Source organism: Athene cunicularia (genome assembly GCF_003259725.1).
Source record: "Athene cunicularia isolate RWA chromosome 4 unlocalized genomic scaffold, athCun1 chr4_part1, whole genome shotgun sequence".
Taxonomy (NCBI): domain Eukaryota; kingdom Metazoa; phylum Chordata; class Aves; order Strigiformes; family Strigidae; genus Athene; species Athene cunicularia.
Window position 1 is genome coordinate 37,795,270 of NW_020799098.1, and position 16,343 is coordinate 37,811,612.

Consider the following 16,343-nt stretch of genomic DNA (forward strand, 5'->3'; position numbering starts at 1 on the left):
AAGTTTCTTAGGCGTGACCGCGCTTACGCCTGGCAGGAAGAAGCGGGCTGTGACCCTGCTTCCGATAAACGGCCCTGGCTGCGGCGGGCCCGGGCTGCCTCCTGCCCCTCTGCGCCCCTCGCAGGGCGGAGCGAGCCACGGAACCGGCCCGGAGGCTGCGCCTACGGCGGCTCTGCCGGATCCGGAGTACCAAGCCGCTGGGCTTGCGTTTGCAGCAATGCTGCCGAGCCCTGGTGCTGAGAGCTGCGAGCGAATGGTTTAACTTTCAAGGTTGGGAAAAATGCGGTTAAAAAAAAAAAAAAAAAAGCTTATGAACTGTTGAAAAGCTAGATTGCAAACATTCTTCTGCTAATAATGTGGTTTACACTCTTGCGGCGTTCGTAGTGGTGCCTTGTTTTTAATGGTGTTCTTCCGAGATTCATTCTGGCCCCCAGAGATTTAGATCTGAGTATTGTATTTTTGGAGCTCTGCCTTGTTTAGTGATATGTTATTAACAGTCAAAGTAAGTTTTTCCCGTGGCAACGTAAATTACTTGTGGATACTGATTTTAAAAGACTCGCAGGCTAGTTTAACATAGGTGGGTTGTAAATAACCCCTTACTAGGGAAGTCTTGCTAGTGAAATGAGTTACCTATAAAGCCTTGTATAGGTCACAAGTGAAATACAGTCATGAAAACTGCAAGGCTTTTGCACTGCACTGCTTTGCAGCTTTTGAAAGCTTGTGTTAAGGTTAATCACAGAAATAAAGATCATAGAAATTGGAGCATTTTCCACTGAAGTTTATAATGCACAACCATATGTGGAGTTGGCTGCTAGGTATTAAGTCATACTATTTCCTTGGTGCAGGCAGTTTCATGCAGCATTTGTGAAGATGAGACTTCCTGAGATGGTTGAGACAGTGTAATAGATCTTCCCAAAAGAGCTGGGCGGTGTCATTCTGTTACCTCCCCTGTGCTGGGTCTGGCAGATGATAAGAACCCCAGAGCCAGCACAGGGAGGAGGAAGCAGGACTGCAACTGTCACTGGCAGCAAGCTCAGCTATCATGGAAAAATCTTGCCTCAGGTCCAACCTTGTGAAATATGATATGTGCAAAGCCTTCAGGCCCAGTTTATTCAAGTTGTGTTGTTTGGCGTGTTCGTAATGTCTTACAAAACTGTACCCTGAGCTAGATCCTAAAGAATAGAAGACCAAGGGTTGAACAGGAGAAGGTGGAGACTGTAATTTCTTGTATATCATTTACACTTCTTGTTCTCATGAAGTTACTGATGTAGGTTTAGATCTTTTTGTTTTGCAGCTGGACACTTAGTATTCTCATAGGAAGCTTTTGAGAACTGCTTGTTATAACTTCCTTTTTTTAAAATGAAAGTTTTCCTTCCCCCTCTCCCTCCCCCCTAAAGGCTTTAAAAAAACAGTGATAAACTAATGTTTGGTTCTGCGTACACAGGAGGTTATTTAATACATAAACTTGTGATGATAGTAAAGAATACTTTGCTAGTCAGAAAAAAGCTTTGTTACTCAGCCAGAAACACTAATGAAACATGCAAGAAAAAGTGTTCAGAAAAGTAATGATTTACATTCTTTTGAATTATTTATATTTGGACTTTTATTTCACCTATAAGTTATAGTTTACTTTCTTTATCCACTTACATAGTACGTGTTCATTATGTCCATCTTTAAAACATTCTTTAAAGCAGTAGTCGAGCTTGTTTTCACTGGTGACATTTAATTATTTGTGTGGGTTACAGCTTGGAGAGTGTTACAGTTGGGAGGTTCTGAGCTGGATGCAGTTGAGCGAGGATGTGGTCAGTGTGAGATTGACCAGTGCGATGGGAGTGTGGGATATGGAGGAAGCCCAGATGAAAGTGGAGAAACAACACTGGACGCAATGATTATGGATGGGTAAGAAGACTACATGGAGAGAAGAATGATCCTTGTCATTTTTAGACACTTTAATGTGAGTTGTACAGAGATGTTGTACAGGCTGACTATGGGACAAGTTATATGTTAACTTGTGGAACTAGGAAACTGGTGGAACTAGGAAAAATACTTCTTTAACTGGTGGAAGAGTAGCTAAGCATGTTTGTTATGAATCTTTACATGTAGTTCCGTTATCTGGCTCTAGATACAGAACTTGCAAAGCAGATGGTTTGTAGCATTGTAAGCTTTCCCTGTACAATCATTCCATAAATATTTCACTTCTGCAGCAATTGTCTTTATACTTTAACATTTAAAACTTCCTGATTAAAAAGGAATTGCAAGTGTGTGGTTCATGTTATGAGTTTATGTAACAAAATAGTTACCCTACTGTGGATGTAGTTATTGTTACTTGAGCAATATCCCCATGCCTGTGAAAGGAAATCATACGTGTACGAAGTTCTTCCCTACTAGCATGATGCCGTCTGTCTGTGACATAGATCAATTAAAGCAGTATGTTAAAGGAGCAATTTTTCTAATCTAGATGAGAACAGATTTTGTCTAATAAAAAATGTAGTTATTCTTGTTTTTTTAACAAGTTTTAAATATTTTTTCCAGTAACACTATGGACGTTGGGGCAGTTGCGGATCTCAGGCATATAAAAAATGCAATTGGTGTGGCGCGGAAGGTTATGGAATACACTAAGCATACATTATTAGTGGGAGAGTCAGGTAATTATTCCTTTAACTGTTTCCAAGTCATACCCTCTTTCTAAAACACTTCCTGTTAAAATTGCCATATGTTAATCTTGGTAATATATAGGTGGAAGGATTCCCTGACAGTCAAATGAATCTAGTCGAATAATTCAAAAGTGTTTACTTTCTTATTACATGCATATGAATTAGGTTTTAGTCTGTTATTTGGCCATGAAAAATAGAATTTTATAGTCTTTCCACCTATTTAACTGCAAATATTCATTTATAATCCCAAAGCTTTGCTGATATCGCTGCTGTCAAAAGTATCAAGGGTGATTTGATACAAGACACTGTAGAAGCTGTTAGATGTAAACATTTAATTTAAAACCATTAAGTAACTTTCTCTAAGGAATGACAGAATTAATAGACATTACAGATAATACATTTTACTACTTTAGTATATATTGAACATGATTACTGTATTTCATAGTTTAAAAATATTAGAACTTGAATGAAAAAAATTACATTAGGAGCTGTACTCCTAGGCACAACTAAAGAGCAATAGCAAACTGGAGGAATAGTTGAGCTTTTAAAATAGGAGCAGCTGCTAGACTAACAGTGGTTTCAAAACAAGATGTATGTTCCAGGGAGGTATATGAATATTGAGTGGAAAGTCACTTGGCTCACAGTTAAGGACTTTTAAACTGTGTGAACCTGCTCAGAAAAAAAATGCAGAGACAAGTGTGGAAATTGACATCTGAGCATTAAGGGTGAGTCAAGTGCTTTGAAACTGATAAGAAAAGATTCTTGAAGGAATTAATGTGTACAGAATGATAGAGAAATAAGTGTAACAGCAGCTTTTTGATAGGGTAAAATAGGTCAATAGAGGGAGGTGAGGACAGTGTTTGACAGAAGGTCTGAAAAGTTCTATTTGTGGGTTCTATTTATGAATTATGAATATTGAATTATGAATATTATGAAATATCTATTTCATGAGCAGTTGGCCATGATTAGGTTATGAGTGGCTTTGGTAAGAGAGATTTCACAGGTGATACTGAAAAAGAAATTGGTCAGGTATTAAGTAACGGAGGAAGAAATGCTCATAATAGTCCTTTCCTCATTGGTAGTTACCAAAATATTTTTAACTTTTGATTGGTAGAATGAGTGGAAGAGATAAGAAGCAGAAGAACAGCCTAAGAAGATAGCTCTTTGCATAATAGGAATCATGTGGACAAGGCTGATATACTGAGTCCTTGCTGTCAGTGAGAACTTCCTCAGAAGAAACTGTGTAGCAGTTGTGGCAAAAGAAAGACAGGAAAGCTGAAGATATGTCTGAGTAAAAATTGGTGATAAATGTTAGTGAACGAATCGGAGCAGTGGAGAAATTGAGAAAGAATAATATTTCTTGTGAAGGAATGTATTTTCTGTGGAAATAGGAGCTTGGATAAAGGAAACTATAGTTGTCTTTACCAGGTAAAGACTGATAAGGAGAAATTAGAGCTATAGCTTCAGAATAATACATTTGAACCTTCAAATCAGCATGTGAGAGAAAATGACAATTTCTTTTCTAAATAAAAATATTTACATTTTCACTAGAAAAGCTAGCTAGAAACGTATATAATCTCTGCAGCCTTTTTTTTTTTTGATTCAAGATGAAAAATTGCTGAGGTTATTCCTTATTATTTCCCAATAACTAAACTGCACTTTTATTTGTATATATTTAATGATATAATCTGGGAAAGTCTGCCTGTCTCTTAAAATTTAATTTCTGAGTGGTTGACACTAGAGGGGAGAAGGCAGGCTGTGTCATGCATTAATTTTGTTCCATAGAATCATAGTATACCAGGTTGGAAAGCACCCCAAGGATCATCTGGTTCAACCTTTCTGGCAAAAGCATGGTCTAGACAAGATGGCCCAGTGCCCTGTCTAGCTGAATGTTAAAAGTGTCCAGCATTGGGAATCTACCACTTCCTGGGGGAGATTATTCCAGTGACTGATTGTTCTCATTGTGAAAAATTTTCCTCTTGTGTCCAATTGGAATCTCCCCAGGAGTAGCTTGTACCCATTACCCCTTAACTTTTCCATGTGACTCTTCTTTACACCCTCCCTTCAGATATTTTTATACACTGATGAGATCCCTTCCAGAGCCTTTTCTTCTCGAGGCTGAAGAGTCTCAGCTCCCTCAACCTTTCCTCATAGGAGAGATTCTCCAGTCCATTAATCATCTTTGTGGCCCTTTGCTCGACTCTCTCCAGTATGTCCATGTCTCTGTACTGGGGAGCCCAGAACTGGACATGGTACTCCAGGTGTGGCCTTTCCAATGCTGAGTGGAGGGGAAAGATCGCCTCCCTTGACCCGCTGGCAGCACTCCTCCTAATGTGGAGCCCAGCCTGCACTGTTACCTGCCTTTGCTGCAAGGGCACGTTGCTTACTGACATTGAGCTTGCCGCCCACCAGAACTAGGTCTTCTCCTGCCAAGCTACTTTCTCCCTGGGTGGCCCCAGAATGTACTGGTGTATGGGGTAGTTCCTCTCCAGGTGCAGGGCTTTGCAGTTCTCTTTGTTGAGCTGTCTGAGGTTCTTATCAGCCCATTTCTTTAGCCTGTCAAGATCACTCTGGATACCAGCATAACCCCCAGTGCTTCAGCCACTCCTCCCAGTTTTGAATCATCTGTAAAATTTGCTGAGGGTACATATACTCTGCCCCATCATGCAGATCAATAATGAAGATACTGAATGTTACTGGACCCAGTATTGACCCTAGTGGTACACTGCTAGTTACTGGCTCCAACTAGGCGTCACACCACTGATCACAACCCTCTGAGCTAAGCCCTTCAGCCAGTTTTCAGTCCATGTCACTGCACATCCAGCCAATACTTTATCACCTTCTCTTTGGAGATCTTAGGGAAACAGTGTCAGAAACCTTACAGAAATCAAGGTAGACAATATCCACTGTTCTCACCTCATCTACCAAGCCAGTTGTTTCATCATAGATGGTTATCAGGCTGATGAAGCATGACTTCCCTTTTGTGAAGCCATGCTGACTACTTCTGATCACCTTCTTGTCCTTCATGTGCTTAGAAATGGTTTCCAGGGTAGTTACATCGTCTTCTCAGTGATTACATCACCTCTCAGTGATCACCACCTCAGAGGTGAGGCTGATCAGCCTGTAGTTCCCTGCTTCTTGTTCTTGGTGTAGCTTTTGCTGAACAGATGCAGCTAACCACAGTGAGCAGTTCTTGCACTGTTAAAAGAACTGCTTTCTCCATTCATTGCCTAATTTCTTTAGGACAAGTCTTAGAAAACTAGCAATAAAGGCCATCTCTACCAATGTAGGACTGAGTCTGATGAGAGACATTTAGTGCAGAATGATTACAAGTGAGGAAAAGGATTATTTTGGTTATCTGCCAAGAAATTTTCAGGTTTGTCCCTAATGGATAGGAAAGTTTCACATCATAGTGTCCCTGAACTTTTTCCTTTTTGTCCTAGCAATACTTAGACCAATAATCCAAGTAAAAAGTTCAGAGAGTAAAAAATAACCAGCTGTGCCTCCTGGAATAGAAATAAGCCTTCAAACATCATGAAAGAATGACTGACAAACATGCACAAGCAAAATTTTACCTTAAAAAAGACCCAAACACCATAAAAACCCCTGCCTCTTTGTTCTAGAAATGGGAAAATAAATAAATATTTCTTTGAAGCTGTTATTTTTCTTTTCCTCTGAGTGAAGAAACTTTAATTTTGTTAGTTTTTAAGAAAAACGCAGAAAAGCTGTCCAAAAATAATTAAAGGCTTTTCCTAATTCTTGTATTGCAGAAATCTTGTTCAGCTGTGTCTTACAGTGACATTATTATCAAGGATTGGTAATATAAATTGTTCAAGCATCTGAATCTAGCAACAGTATCTGTTGCTAGGTAATATCAAAGGTATCTACAACTAAAAGATGGCAGAACAGTTGGATCCTTTTTCTTTTCCCTCTCCCTAACTATAAAAGCAATTTTTAGAAGTACAGCATTCTTCCACTGCTTGTGTTGGCATTTCTTTTGCTCCCTTGGTGCATACTATATTAATTTTGAAAACAATGAAGCAATCACTTTTAAAGCTGCAAGGAAGAAGTATAATATGATGTAAGATGGTGGATTGATTTCTGCAAATACCAGTGGTTAGTGCCAATCTTGTGCTACTAGTTTACTTACATTTCATAGAAGATTAGTTTTTTAAGGAAAATATGCTATTATTTGTATCACTTATTTAAATATTTGTGACACACACAGCCCAGGCCACTCTTGCTCCAGGTTATTTGTGTCCAGTTGGTTAACAGACTTAAATTTCTTTCTCTTTCAATGATAAAACTTACATGTTAACATAGTTACAGTGAACTGAGAAAATCTGATACTGGCCATGAAAGGAGAGTTTGTTACTGCAGCTGTGCATCACTATAATGACTGATAACTGCTCTCTGAAGAAATATTTCTCAGTTCCATAAAGAGTGTAGAATTTCTTGTTTTCTAGATAACATTACATGAATGTATTATCATAAAATATATAAAAATGTGAATAAATCGATGGTTTTGGTTTTGTTGTTGCTTTTAAAGCCTCCCTGTTTGCTGTAAGAATGGGGTTTCCATATGAAGATTTAACTACCCAAAAATCTCTTTCGGTGTATTCACAGTGGCTTAATCAAAGCTGTCAGCCAAACTACTGGAAGGTACAGTGCAGTGATGGTGGTGAAGTGGGGGTTTAGAAAGTCAGTAATGCAGCATTGCCTCTTCAGCTTATGTCGAAGTTGTGCTTTACATGTGAAGAGATAAAAAAGTTTTGCTTATTAAACAGAACAAACTTGGAATGGCCAAGCATTTGGTAGACTCGGGAAGAGTATGCATCTAGCTCTTACTTCTTAAATCCTCCTGGTTTTGATGTTGCTGTTTTAGTGAGGGAAATTTTTTTTTATCTTCAAATTTGGGCAGAACTTCTCAAACTAAAAGTGGTGCATGTATATTTTTGATGCATATATAAATTCCTGAAAGAAAATCTTACAGTAGCAATTAAGGTCCTTAGAGTGGCCTTATTCAGACCTGTAAACACATCGCATTAATGCAGCTCTGTTAAACTTGCCTGTTGTGGTAAGGGTGGCTTTGTTTTTTTTATTTTGGGATTGGAGTTGCAGATTTCTACATGTTTATGCACTGCCTTCGTTGTGTCTTGGATATGAAATGCTGCATTACTGAACCATTTTAATTCAATATGTATTCTGTTTTTCAGCTGGGAGAATATCTTGACTATGATAGTGACTTGACATAATATCTTGACATTAGTAAAACAAGCTTAGTTCATCTGGTTGTTTTTTCAGTTTGAAGATTTTCTTATTTTGCTGAAGAATGAGTGTATGGTTTTGTTTTTTCTTTACTGATCAACTGAGCAAAAGAGATTCTTTAATGTGAACAACATAACTTCCTAGTAGGAAAAACATATAATACCACAAGTCAGTCTTTATTCTTTAAACAAAACAACTTGTGGGATTTCAGTATGGCTGTATAATTTAAGTATTGGGGATCTGATACATGTGTAGTAGATTATAGATATTGATTGTAGTACTTTAATGCAGCATAATATGTTATTCATGAAAATAACAAAATAATTACAGAATGTGGTACCAGACTCTTCAAAATCCTGTGGACCATACAAACGGCCTGAAAAAGTAACGTGTAAAGAAGAACAGACCATCTCACAAAGAAGTGTTCATAATCATGATACTATTGGTAACAATCTTTAGTAACTGTGATGCTATTTTTGTTTCCTCATTCCCCTACAATTTAAATCATACTGAGTTTAAAGACAAGTGTTTCATATAGGCATTATTTCCTATTTATAATGGTTTCAAGCTTGTGTTACTTATGTGTTAGGATTGAATGCCTAAAAGTAGGAATTTTTTTTGTGTTATTTTTTTTCAGTGTGCTGGCTGCACAGCCACTTGCTTCATTTTTAGCCCTTAGCTGTTTCATTGCCCTGCTGCTTTTCTGTCAGATATTCTTGGCATAATTGCTTGGGTAGTTATGGATTCTTAGAAAACTGATCAAGGTTAAAAATAACTATTTTTATCTTGGTTATGGTTAACATAGGTCGAGTCACTCCTAATCTAACCTAAAAAGTTAGACTGCCAGATAGTCCTTAAACTTATAAAATAGAGATTACTTTCATTCTTCTTCTGTTCTGGCTTTTGACTAAATCAATAAATTTCTACAGAAACTACTATGCTTAAAGCAGGTTAGCAGTAGTAGTCCCCAAAGACTTCTAAGAATGTACTGATTGAGGATTGTTAATTGCTAAGCCTATAAACTGATTAATGAGCAGATCAGACAAAGGACTGGAGCAGTTACAGATTAATGTCTTTCAAAGCTTTATACTTTGTAGTCTTGAAACTTACACTTTTTGTTTTAGTCTGGATTTTTCTCAGTTTAGCAATTCAGAACTTTTTGCCTAACAGTATTTGCAATACCAAGAATTAACAGCTTGTTTCAAGTTTGAATCTTTCTTCTTTGCTTCCAGTCCACCCTACTAATAACCAATTAATGTTCTACAGAAGCCAGGCAACCTACCAAGTTCTTAAGTTGCTAGGTAGCTTTCTTTACTGGGATATACAGTCTTCAATATGTTCTAGAAAATGTGGAAACTGTGGAGTGTCAGGATGAGAGGGGAATCTGCTAAATGCAATTCAGGGATTGCTTGTATCATTAAGTACTCCTGAGCTGTTTTATAGTATGTGATGGGCTTATCAAGTTCTCCTGCTCCACTGTTTGTTTTGTATATGAAATGTCTCCTTGACTAACACATTTTGAGAAAAGTCTTAATTCAGAATGCATTTAAGAAGTTGGTAGGAATTGATGCTCTTCCAGTCGTTTTGCAGAGGCTAATGGTGGCCATAGACTCAGCGCCTCTATGCTTTTAGCTTCTACTGGTTAGGAAACTTTTTTTATGGGGAGATACGGCTTAGTGACATCATGGCATTTGAATTCTGTTTCTTGGCTCTCACTTTGTACTGGAGTTTCATGCCAGCAGCAATTTCTGCCATCTCTTAAAGAGATAAAGTTTTGCTCAGTGGAGAATCAGCTGATCCCAAATCCTGTTGCAAGTACCAGTCTAAACTACTCTAATGAGGCAGTGGCTTCCTTATCAGCACAAGTCAATAAGGGGTAGGCTCATCCACACATTTGCCTGTCATGTAATTCCTGTTACTTTGGTAGGCAGTATTCACCTTCTGCCAAGTATAAGCTCATCCTCCTGGCTTTTCTTTTAATCTCCCTCGAGCACCATTTATGACTTCAAATTTTGTTGTTCTTATGGTACCAGTGCAGGATGTGGTGACACCAGGCACTTGTCTACTGGTTAATGCAGGTGTATATCAGGAGACAGTGGCTGCTTGGGCAGCAATAATGTACAGCTCTGAACAGTATAGCACTTGCTGTTCTAGATTCCCTTCTGAGCTCTTGTAATACACTGAAAAACTTCCCAGATGTGTTTTACAAAGATTTTTTTTTTTTCTTTGAGTACAACTTTGCTGTGTGTCAGGATATCAGTATTTTGAATAGTCTGTGCATTATGGTTCTGTTTGATAACCATAGTGTCAGTTTAACAAATTTGTTAGTGTTTCAGAATGTTTCATCTCTATTGAAAATTTTAGGTATGGTTGTAATTGGTGAGAGCGGAACTGTTGCTTCTGGGACATCTACTAATGGTGCAGCCCACAAAATTCCAGGGTTAGTATTACAAAAAAGTTTTCTTCCCATCTCATTTCCTGCATTAAGCTTATCCAAAGGTTATGTGTTTTAGATTGCGATGATCACAAAATGGCCTTGCCTATTTCTGGGCACTGCTGTAAATCCTAATACTGATAAAATGATTCAGTTGCAAGATGATTTGTGTTTGATAGAATGCCTGTTTTTCAGCTGGCTTAATTCACCATAGAGACACAAACTGGCACAGTTGTGAGGCAGCTTGTAAGGCAAGGCACCAGAGATAAATGAGAATTCCGGAGAGGTGCATAATCTCCAAAGCAGTGTACATAGAATTAGAGCCCTGGGCTTGTATTTTGTCTTTGAGATTTTTTTTCTACCCAGTTCAGAATCTTGTCTGTCAACCAAGTCAGACAGCTTCTGAATTTAGCAGCAAGTTACTGAACTTACTAATGTCCCCAGCTGCTTATTGTTGCCCACTGGCTCAACCTTACTGCCCTAACTATAGTCAGTATAATAACAAACAGTTGTGCATTGGAGGTGGATTAAGCCTCAAGTTAGTCAGGTTATCACAGATCACTTTTATTTGTAGTTTCAAGGCAAGACTTCTGAATGCAGAGGAGTGACCTCTTTACCTGTTCTTTTCTCCTGTGGGTTTAACACTAACCCAGCTGGAGGCAGTGAGGTTGACAAAGTTAGAAGTGTGCCCATGTCATAAGAACTTGTCAATATCAGGCCAAGGGCTACTCCATTAATGCAATCCCACTGGAATTAGTAAATTACCATTTTCTGTAGTTTCTTTTTTTTTTTTTCTCCATTGTTCACTACAGCCGTGTAGGAGATTCTCCGATAGCTGGAGCAGGATCCTATGCAGATAGTACAGCCGGAGGAGCTGCAGCCACTGGGGATGGTGATGTCATGATGCGCTTCTTACCCAGGTTTGTCCTTAGGGCAGACATTGATAGCTTTCTCTAGCAAAATGTGAACTCAGCAGATGAAGTAATTGATTAAAAAGACAGTCTGACTTACTGGTTGCTGAAGTGGGAGTAAAGGAAGGGTGGAAGGGGAAAGAACAGTAGCAGAATCAAGTCATCCTTATGATCTGTCTTAAAAGAAGTGACTTCTTAAATATCTTGATGACAGATCCCTTAATGCTGTCAAGCTGTGCGCAAACAGGCATCAGGTAATGAGTGTATTCCCAACCTGCATGCTTTTTAACAGAACTGATTAGCTTTCTCCTTCAAAGTGCTTTTTTGTGTGGGAAATAAGTGTTACAAATTGTAGAAAGGATGAGGAGTGAGTTTTAGATTGCTCAGGAGAGTGGGGAGGTGTCACTATAACAGTCCTATGTAATTCCATCTAATTTGAAACTGGAAGAGGTGTTTTAGTGCTGTCATCGTGGTTGAATAACCTGTGTAAAATATGGCTGTTTTCATCACTGAGTCTTGACAGTCATTCTTGTGGGTCAGCCTCAGCAGGAATGAGTTATGGAAGTCTATGCTGAACATAATGGGCACTGATGCTTGGGAGAATATATAGGAGTGGCCTTCATATTACTCAGATGCTTTTTCTGAAAATCTGGCAGTTATGAATGCCTACTAGCTGTTGCATATTTACAAATGTCCTCAATGAGTTTCAAGCTGTTCCAAGGCAGTCTTGAAATACAAGGCAATTGACAACTTAATGAATTATCCTGAGGTATCAGATACCAACAGTAGTAGGGAGTTGAGCTCCACTATGAGGTTAATCAATAAAATCTTACATTACAGTTTAGCAGCCTGAAGGGTTTGGCTGTAATGCTTAAAACATTTTGTTGACACCAGTGGGTTTTAGAAAACAACTCAGACTAGGTGGTTAATCACAGGTTCCTTGTAGATGCAGATCTTTCCTAATTCCATGTTGTTTAGATATTCCCACATGAAAACAAAGAATAGAATTGACCTGCCAGAAGTGAAGGAAGTGTCAAATAAAGGGCAAAATTGCTGATATTTTCTATCCGCCTTCTTTGAGATAGTAGCATTTTACTGAGTTTTTTGATTAGTGAAGAGACCCCTGTGAAATACAGCTTTATATTCAGCTAGTTATCTTTAGACAACTTGAACCTATTTGACTGTTAGAATAAATCAAAGGTAAAAGGGAGTCTCAAAACACAAGGAAAGTTGGCTTCTGTGGTACTTTAATAACATCTGTAGTTAATGCTATCTGTAGTTGAGTCTGAGTGTAACAAGAATTGGTTTTGGTAAATGCATCTTTCATCAAAACAAATTCTAAGGTGGTTTTCTTTTATATTATGCATTATCTTTTAATCTTCAGGTTCTGAAAGAAAACAACAACAAAAGTATCTTTTTTGCCTCAGGACATTTTGGAAATGCAACTGATTCATCTCACGCAATATCCATCTAGTCATTTCTCTAATGATACTGTAGATAAAAATGAAGTTCATTTTGAGTACTCTTTCATTTAGAGTAAGATTTTTTTTTTTTTTAAATTAGCTTGCAAAAAGTTTGAAAGTGACTCAAAGTCCTGATCAAAACGTTCTACCTTCATATTCATTAAATAAAGAAAATGTGTCAATTTTGAGGTTTTCAGAAACTTGGGTTTTGTCTGAAAGATTTTTTTAATGCTTACTGAAATCAGTAATTTATCAGTTATGTAATATTGGTGGTCAATTTTCTCCAAAGAAGCATCTTGACATTGGCCTTTTTGAAAACTAGTGATAACTTTTAATGTCAGACTTAATCATGCAATGAAAAATAAAAGCCACTAACTCTTTAACTGCTTCTTTGCAGTTCTTTAACTGATCTGTTGCTTAGCCTCTTCTGCTGCAAATGATCAGTTATCCCAGGCTTGTTCCTGCCTTAGAATGCCAGATGTCATAGATGACAACTTGCAGTCCCTTTTAGTCCTATTTCTGTTTACTTTTCATGTAGAACTTGAGCAATAATTACCAATATGAAGTTTGGTTAAAGATTATTTATCATGTGTTTCCATTATTCAAAGAAATCAAGGTCTGTCAATGTTTTTTTAGAGTATATAACCTGAGTTTGGCTAATTGTCTGGGTGTGGGCTTGGTTGTTTTTTTAGTTATCAAGCTGTGGAGTATATGAGGATGGGAACAGACCCAACAGTAGCCTGTCAGAAAGTTATTTCCAGAATCCAGAAGTACTCTCCAAAGTTCTTTGGCGCTGTTATATGTGCCAATACAACTGGAAGTTATGGTATGTATTTTGCTTATCAGACAAAGCTTATTGACCCTAACTAGGTCACAGAAGTACAAAACTGAAGGTAGATTTTAAAGCAGAACGCTTTAATTATTCTTTGAACACTGCAGCAGTACTGGCCATTCATATCAAATGCTGGCTAGCATGGCATCTGTGTCCTAGTGTGGATTTGAGATACTTTAATTTTTTCTCTGCATTTTGATATCTTAGACTTGTGCAAAATTTATGCAAGTCTCAGTAAAAATCAAAAATATTTACAACCTTCATGTGTTTTCCTGGACTGCATATGATTAATTTGAAGGTTTTAAAAAAGAATGCTTATGCCTCCCCTAGATATGGCATAAGGCAAGGAGAATGGGAATGTTAAGCATAGCCTCAAAGCAATCGAAGATCAGTCATTGTGCCAGGCATCTCATTAGTGAACTCTTAGATCAGTAGGAAATACAATTTGCTAATCAACACAGCTTATTTAGTTAGACTGCCTATTGCTGTTCTTTGATCTCTTATTTCCCATAGTTCTGTGTTTAAGAGATTAGTGTTGGAGGAACTCATTAAGTTAATCAGGATTGAAAAAGAGAGAGAGGTATTTTCCTAACTCACGTTACTGTTTCAAATTGTATTATAAGGGCATTAATTGCACTACAGCAGTCAGTAGGACTGTATTTTTACTTAAAAATGAAATAGTCAAGATGTCTTGGGTTAAACAGATTGTAAAAGAATAATGACACCATTGTAGTAGAATTAGTAACTGGGTCTTTAGATGATAAAGTACAATGACAAAGACACTAATCCCAAACATAGCAAATTATACTCTTTTTTTTTCTTTTTCCCAGGTGCTGCATGTAATAAAATTCCCGGATTCACTCAGTTTCACTTCATGGTTTCTAGCCCTTTGTTACATCAGCCAACTGAACAAGTAGTAGATTGCATTTAATTTCTTTTGTCTTATTAATATCTAAACTTAGAGGAAAGTGCTAAGGTTTTCCAGGTGTTACTTTTTAAAATGGTTGTTCATTTTCACGGTTGCAATAACCATGTGAACAAGTGCAAAGGTATGTTGATGGTGCAGCTACTACTTCACTGGTTTTGATATCTTCTACGTTATGATTTACCATAGTGCAACTAAACTCAATCTGTGGTTTCCTAATGTAATTATCTTGGTAATTTATTTCTAAATGATTGTAGATTGGTACTGTAATCTAAAGCGAGGTTTAAAAAACTGACTGTAATTTGAGGGAAGTGAACAGAGTTGCAAAATTCTAGTTATGTGTTGTCCCACACAGGGGGTTATGAGGGGAGTGAATCTTCTTAATTCCCTGAGAGTCTGCATGCCAGTGGAAGAGCCAGTCTCTGCTCTGCAGAGCACAGGGCAGGCCGAGTCATGACAATGACTCAGAGGAACAATTGTGCTGGTCACTTTATTAACTGACCACTTCAGTAAGTGAATAGAGACTATTTGGCAACAATCAACTGATAAATATCCAGCAAACAAATGAAGGCACTTTGATGTGAGACTATTTTCCTGATAACTCGTCACTGATCAATCAATCGCAATTCACTTCGTACAAAACTGACATACATGAATGTATGTAAGAAAGAGAGAGAGAGCAAAAAGAGGAAAGAGAAAAAAGAGGAAGAAGGGCTAGGAAAGGGGGAATCACCACCCTTGGATCCTGTGTTGTCAAAGAGTAGCCAGCTTGGTCCATAGGTGGTGGGTCGACAAAGACACACGAGAGGTGTTGCCTTTATATAGTCTTTCTTACACATGTGCAGTAGGTTGTTCCAGAAGGTTCTAATTTTCTCTGGTTTGTACCTGTGCAGTTAGGCACATTCTGTCTCTGGGCAACAACAGGAAGGAGGGGGAGAGAAATGGCCCACCGCCCCACCTCTGCTGAGCGTGCTCTGCTTCTCCAGAGGCCATCCCACTCAAGTTGTTTGAGGCATCCTTGCAAACTGTTGTTTATGAACAGTTTGTGACAAGCTAGTTCTGACACTTTCACAGTTAGCATAGGCAATTCATCTATGTTTAAAAATTTACATTTAAGTGAAATGCCTGAAATTAATGTACTTCACTACTGAGGTCTCAAGTCATGAATTTAATAGGCATTACCTTACATCCCAACTCAATTTTTAAACTTTTTCAAACCTGACAGTCAAACTCTGGTTCTAAATACCACTAAAAGTTATCTGTTGTGATTTGCTTCCAAGTGATGCCAAGTTTCACCTGCTTTTTGGGGAAAGTAGAGCTTTGGTTATTGGAAAAAAGAACAGCTTTCAACGGTAGCTCATAAAGTGTACAGGTGGTAGTACGTATGCAAAGAGACCAAAGTGTCTATGGCTCTTGTAGTCTGTTTTCATAAGAAGTAACCAACCAGAAATGATGAATAGTAAACATTGAACTGGATCTTTGCTTTACCATTTAAAAACATATTTGGCAGAAGTCTGGAGTAAAGGTCAGGGAACAGGAGGAGCTCTGCCTCTACACATGAGACTTATTTGGAGAATATTTAATTGTCTTTCTAAGATTTAGTCCATGTTTTCTCTTGAAATCACATGCAAATGGTGACAAGCAAAGACAGGGTTGAAGTATAGTGAAGAATTCAAAGCTTTAAAGAGATAAGGAGTACCTCCTTGTGAACCCTTCTAACTTGTATTCTCAGCTATTGTGAAATGTTTGAATAAAGAGGACATCCAAACATCCCTGGTAGTACAAGCCTTCAAGGATTATTGCATTGACTGGATGTGAAGATGTGGAAATCTTCCTGTCACCTTTTTTTGTCGGCG

The 16,343-nt window shown here is 38.0% G+C and overlaps 1 protein-coding gene across 1 annotated transcript in view; it reads left to right on the top strand.

Annotated features, from left to right (window-relative positions):
- The window catches only part of AGA (aspartylglucosaminidase), a 16,517-nt gene extending 409 nt beyond the window's left edge, over positions 1-16,108 (top strand). The window contains exons 2-10 of the mRNA XM_026847002.1: positions 4-207; positions 1,730-1,899; positions 2,533-2,645; positions 7,204-7,316; positions 8,253-8,367; positions 10,287-10,362; positions 11,169-11,276; positions 13,423-13,556; positions 14,393-16,108. Coding sequence (XP_026702803.1) covers positions 4-207; positions 1,730-1,899; positions 2,533-2,645; positions 7,204-7,316; positions 8,253-8,367; positions 10,287-10,362; positions 11,169-11,276; positions 13,423-13,556; positions 14,393-14,493 — 1,134 coding nt within the window. The 3' untranslated portion in view covers positions 14,494-16,108. The remainder of the gene's footprint in view (positions 1-3; positions 208-1,729; positions 1,900-2,532; positions 2,646-7,203; positions 7,317-8,252; positions 8,368-10,286; positions 10,363-11,168; positions 11,277-13,422; positions 13,557-14,392) is intronic.
- Positions 16,109-16,343: the final 235 nt, after the last annotated feature.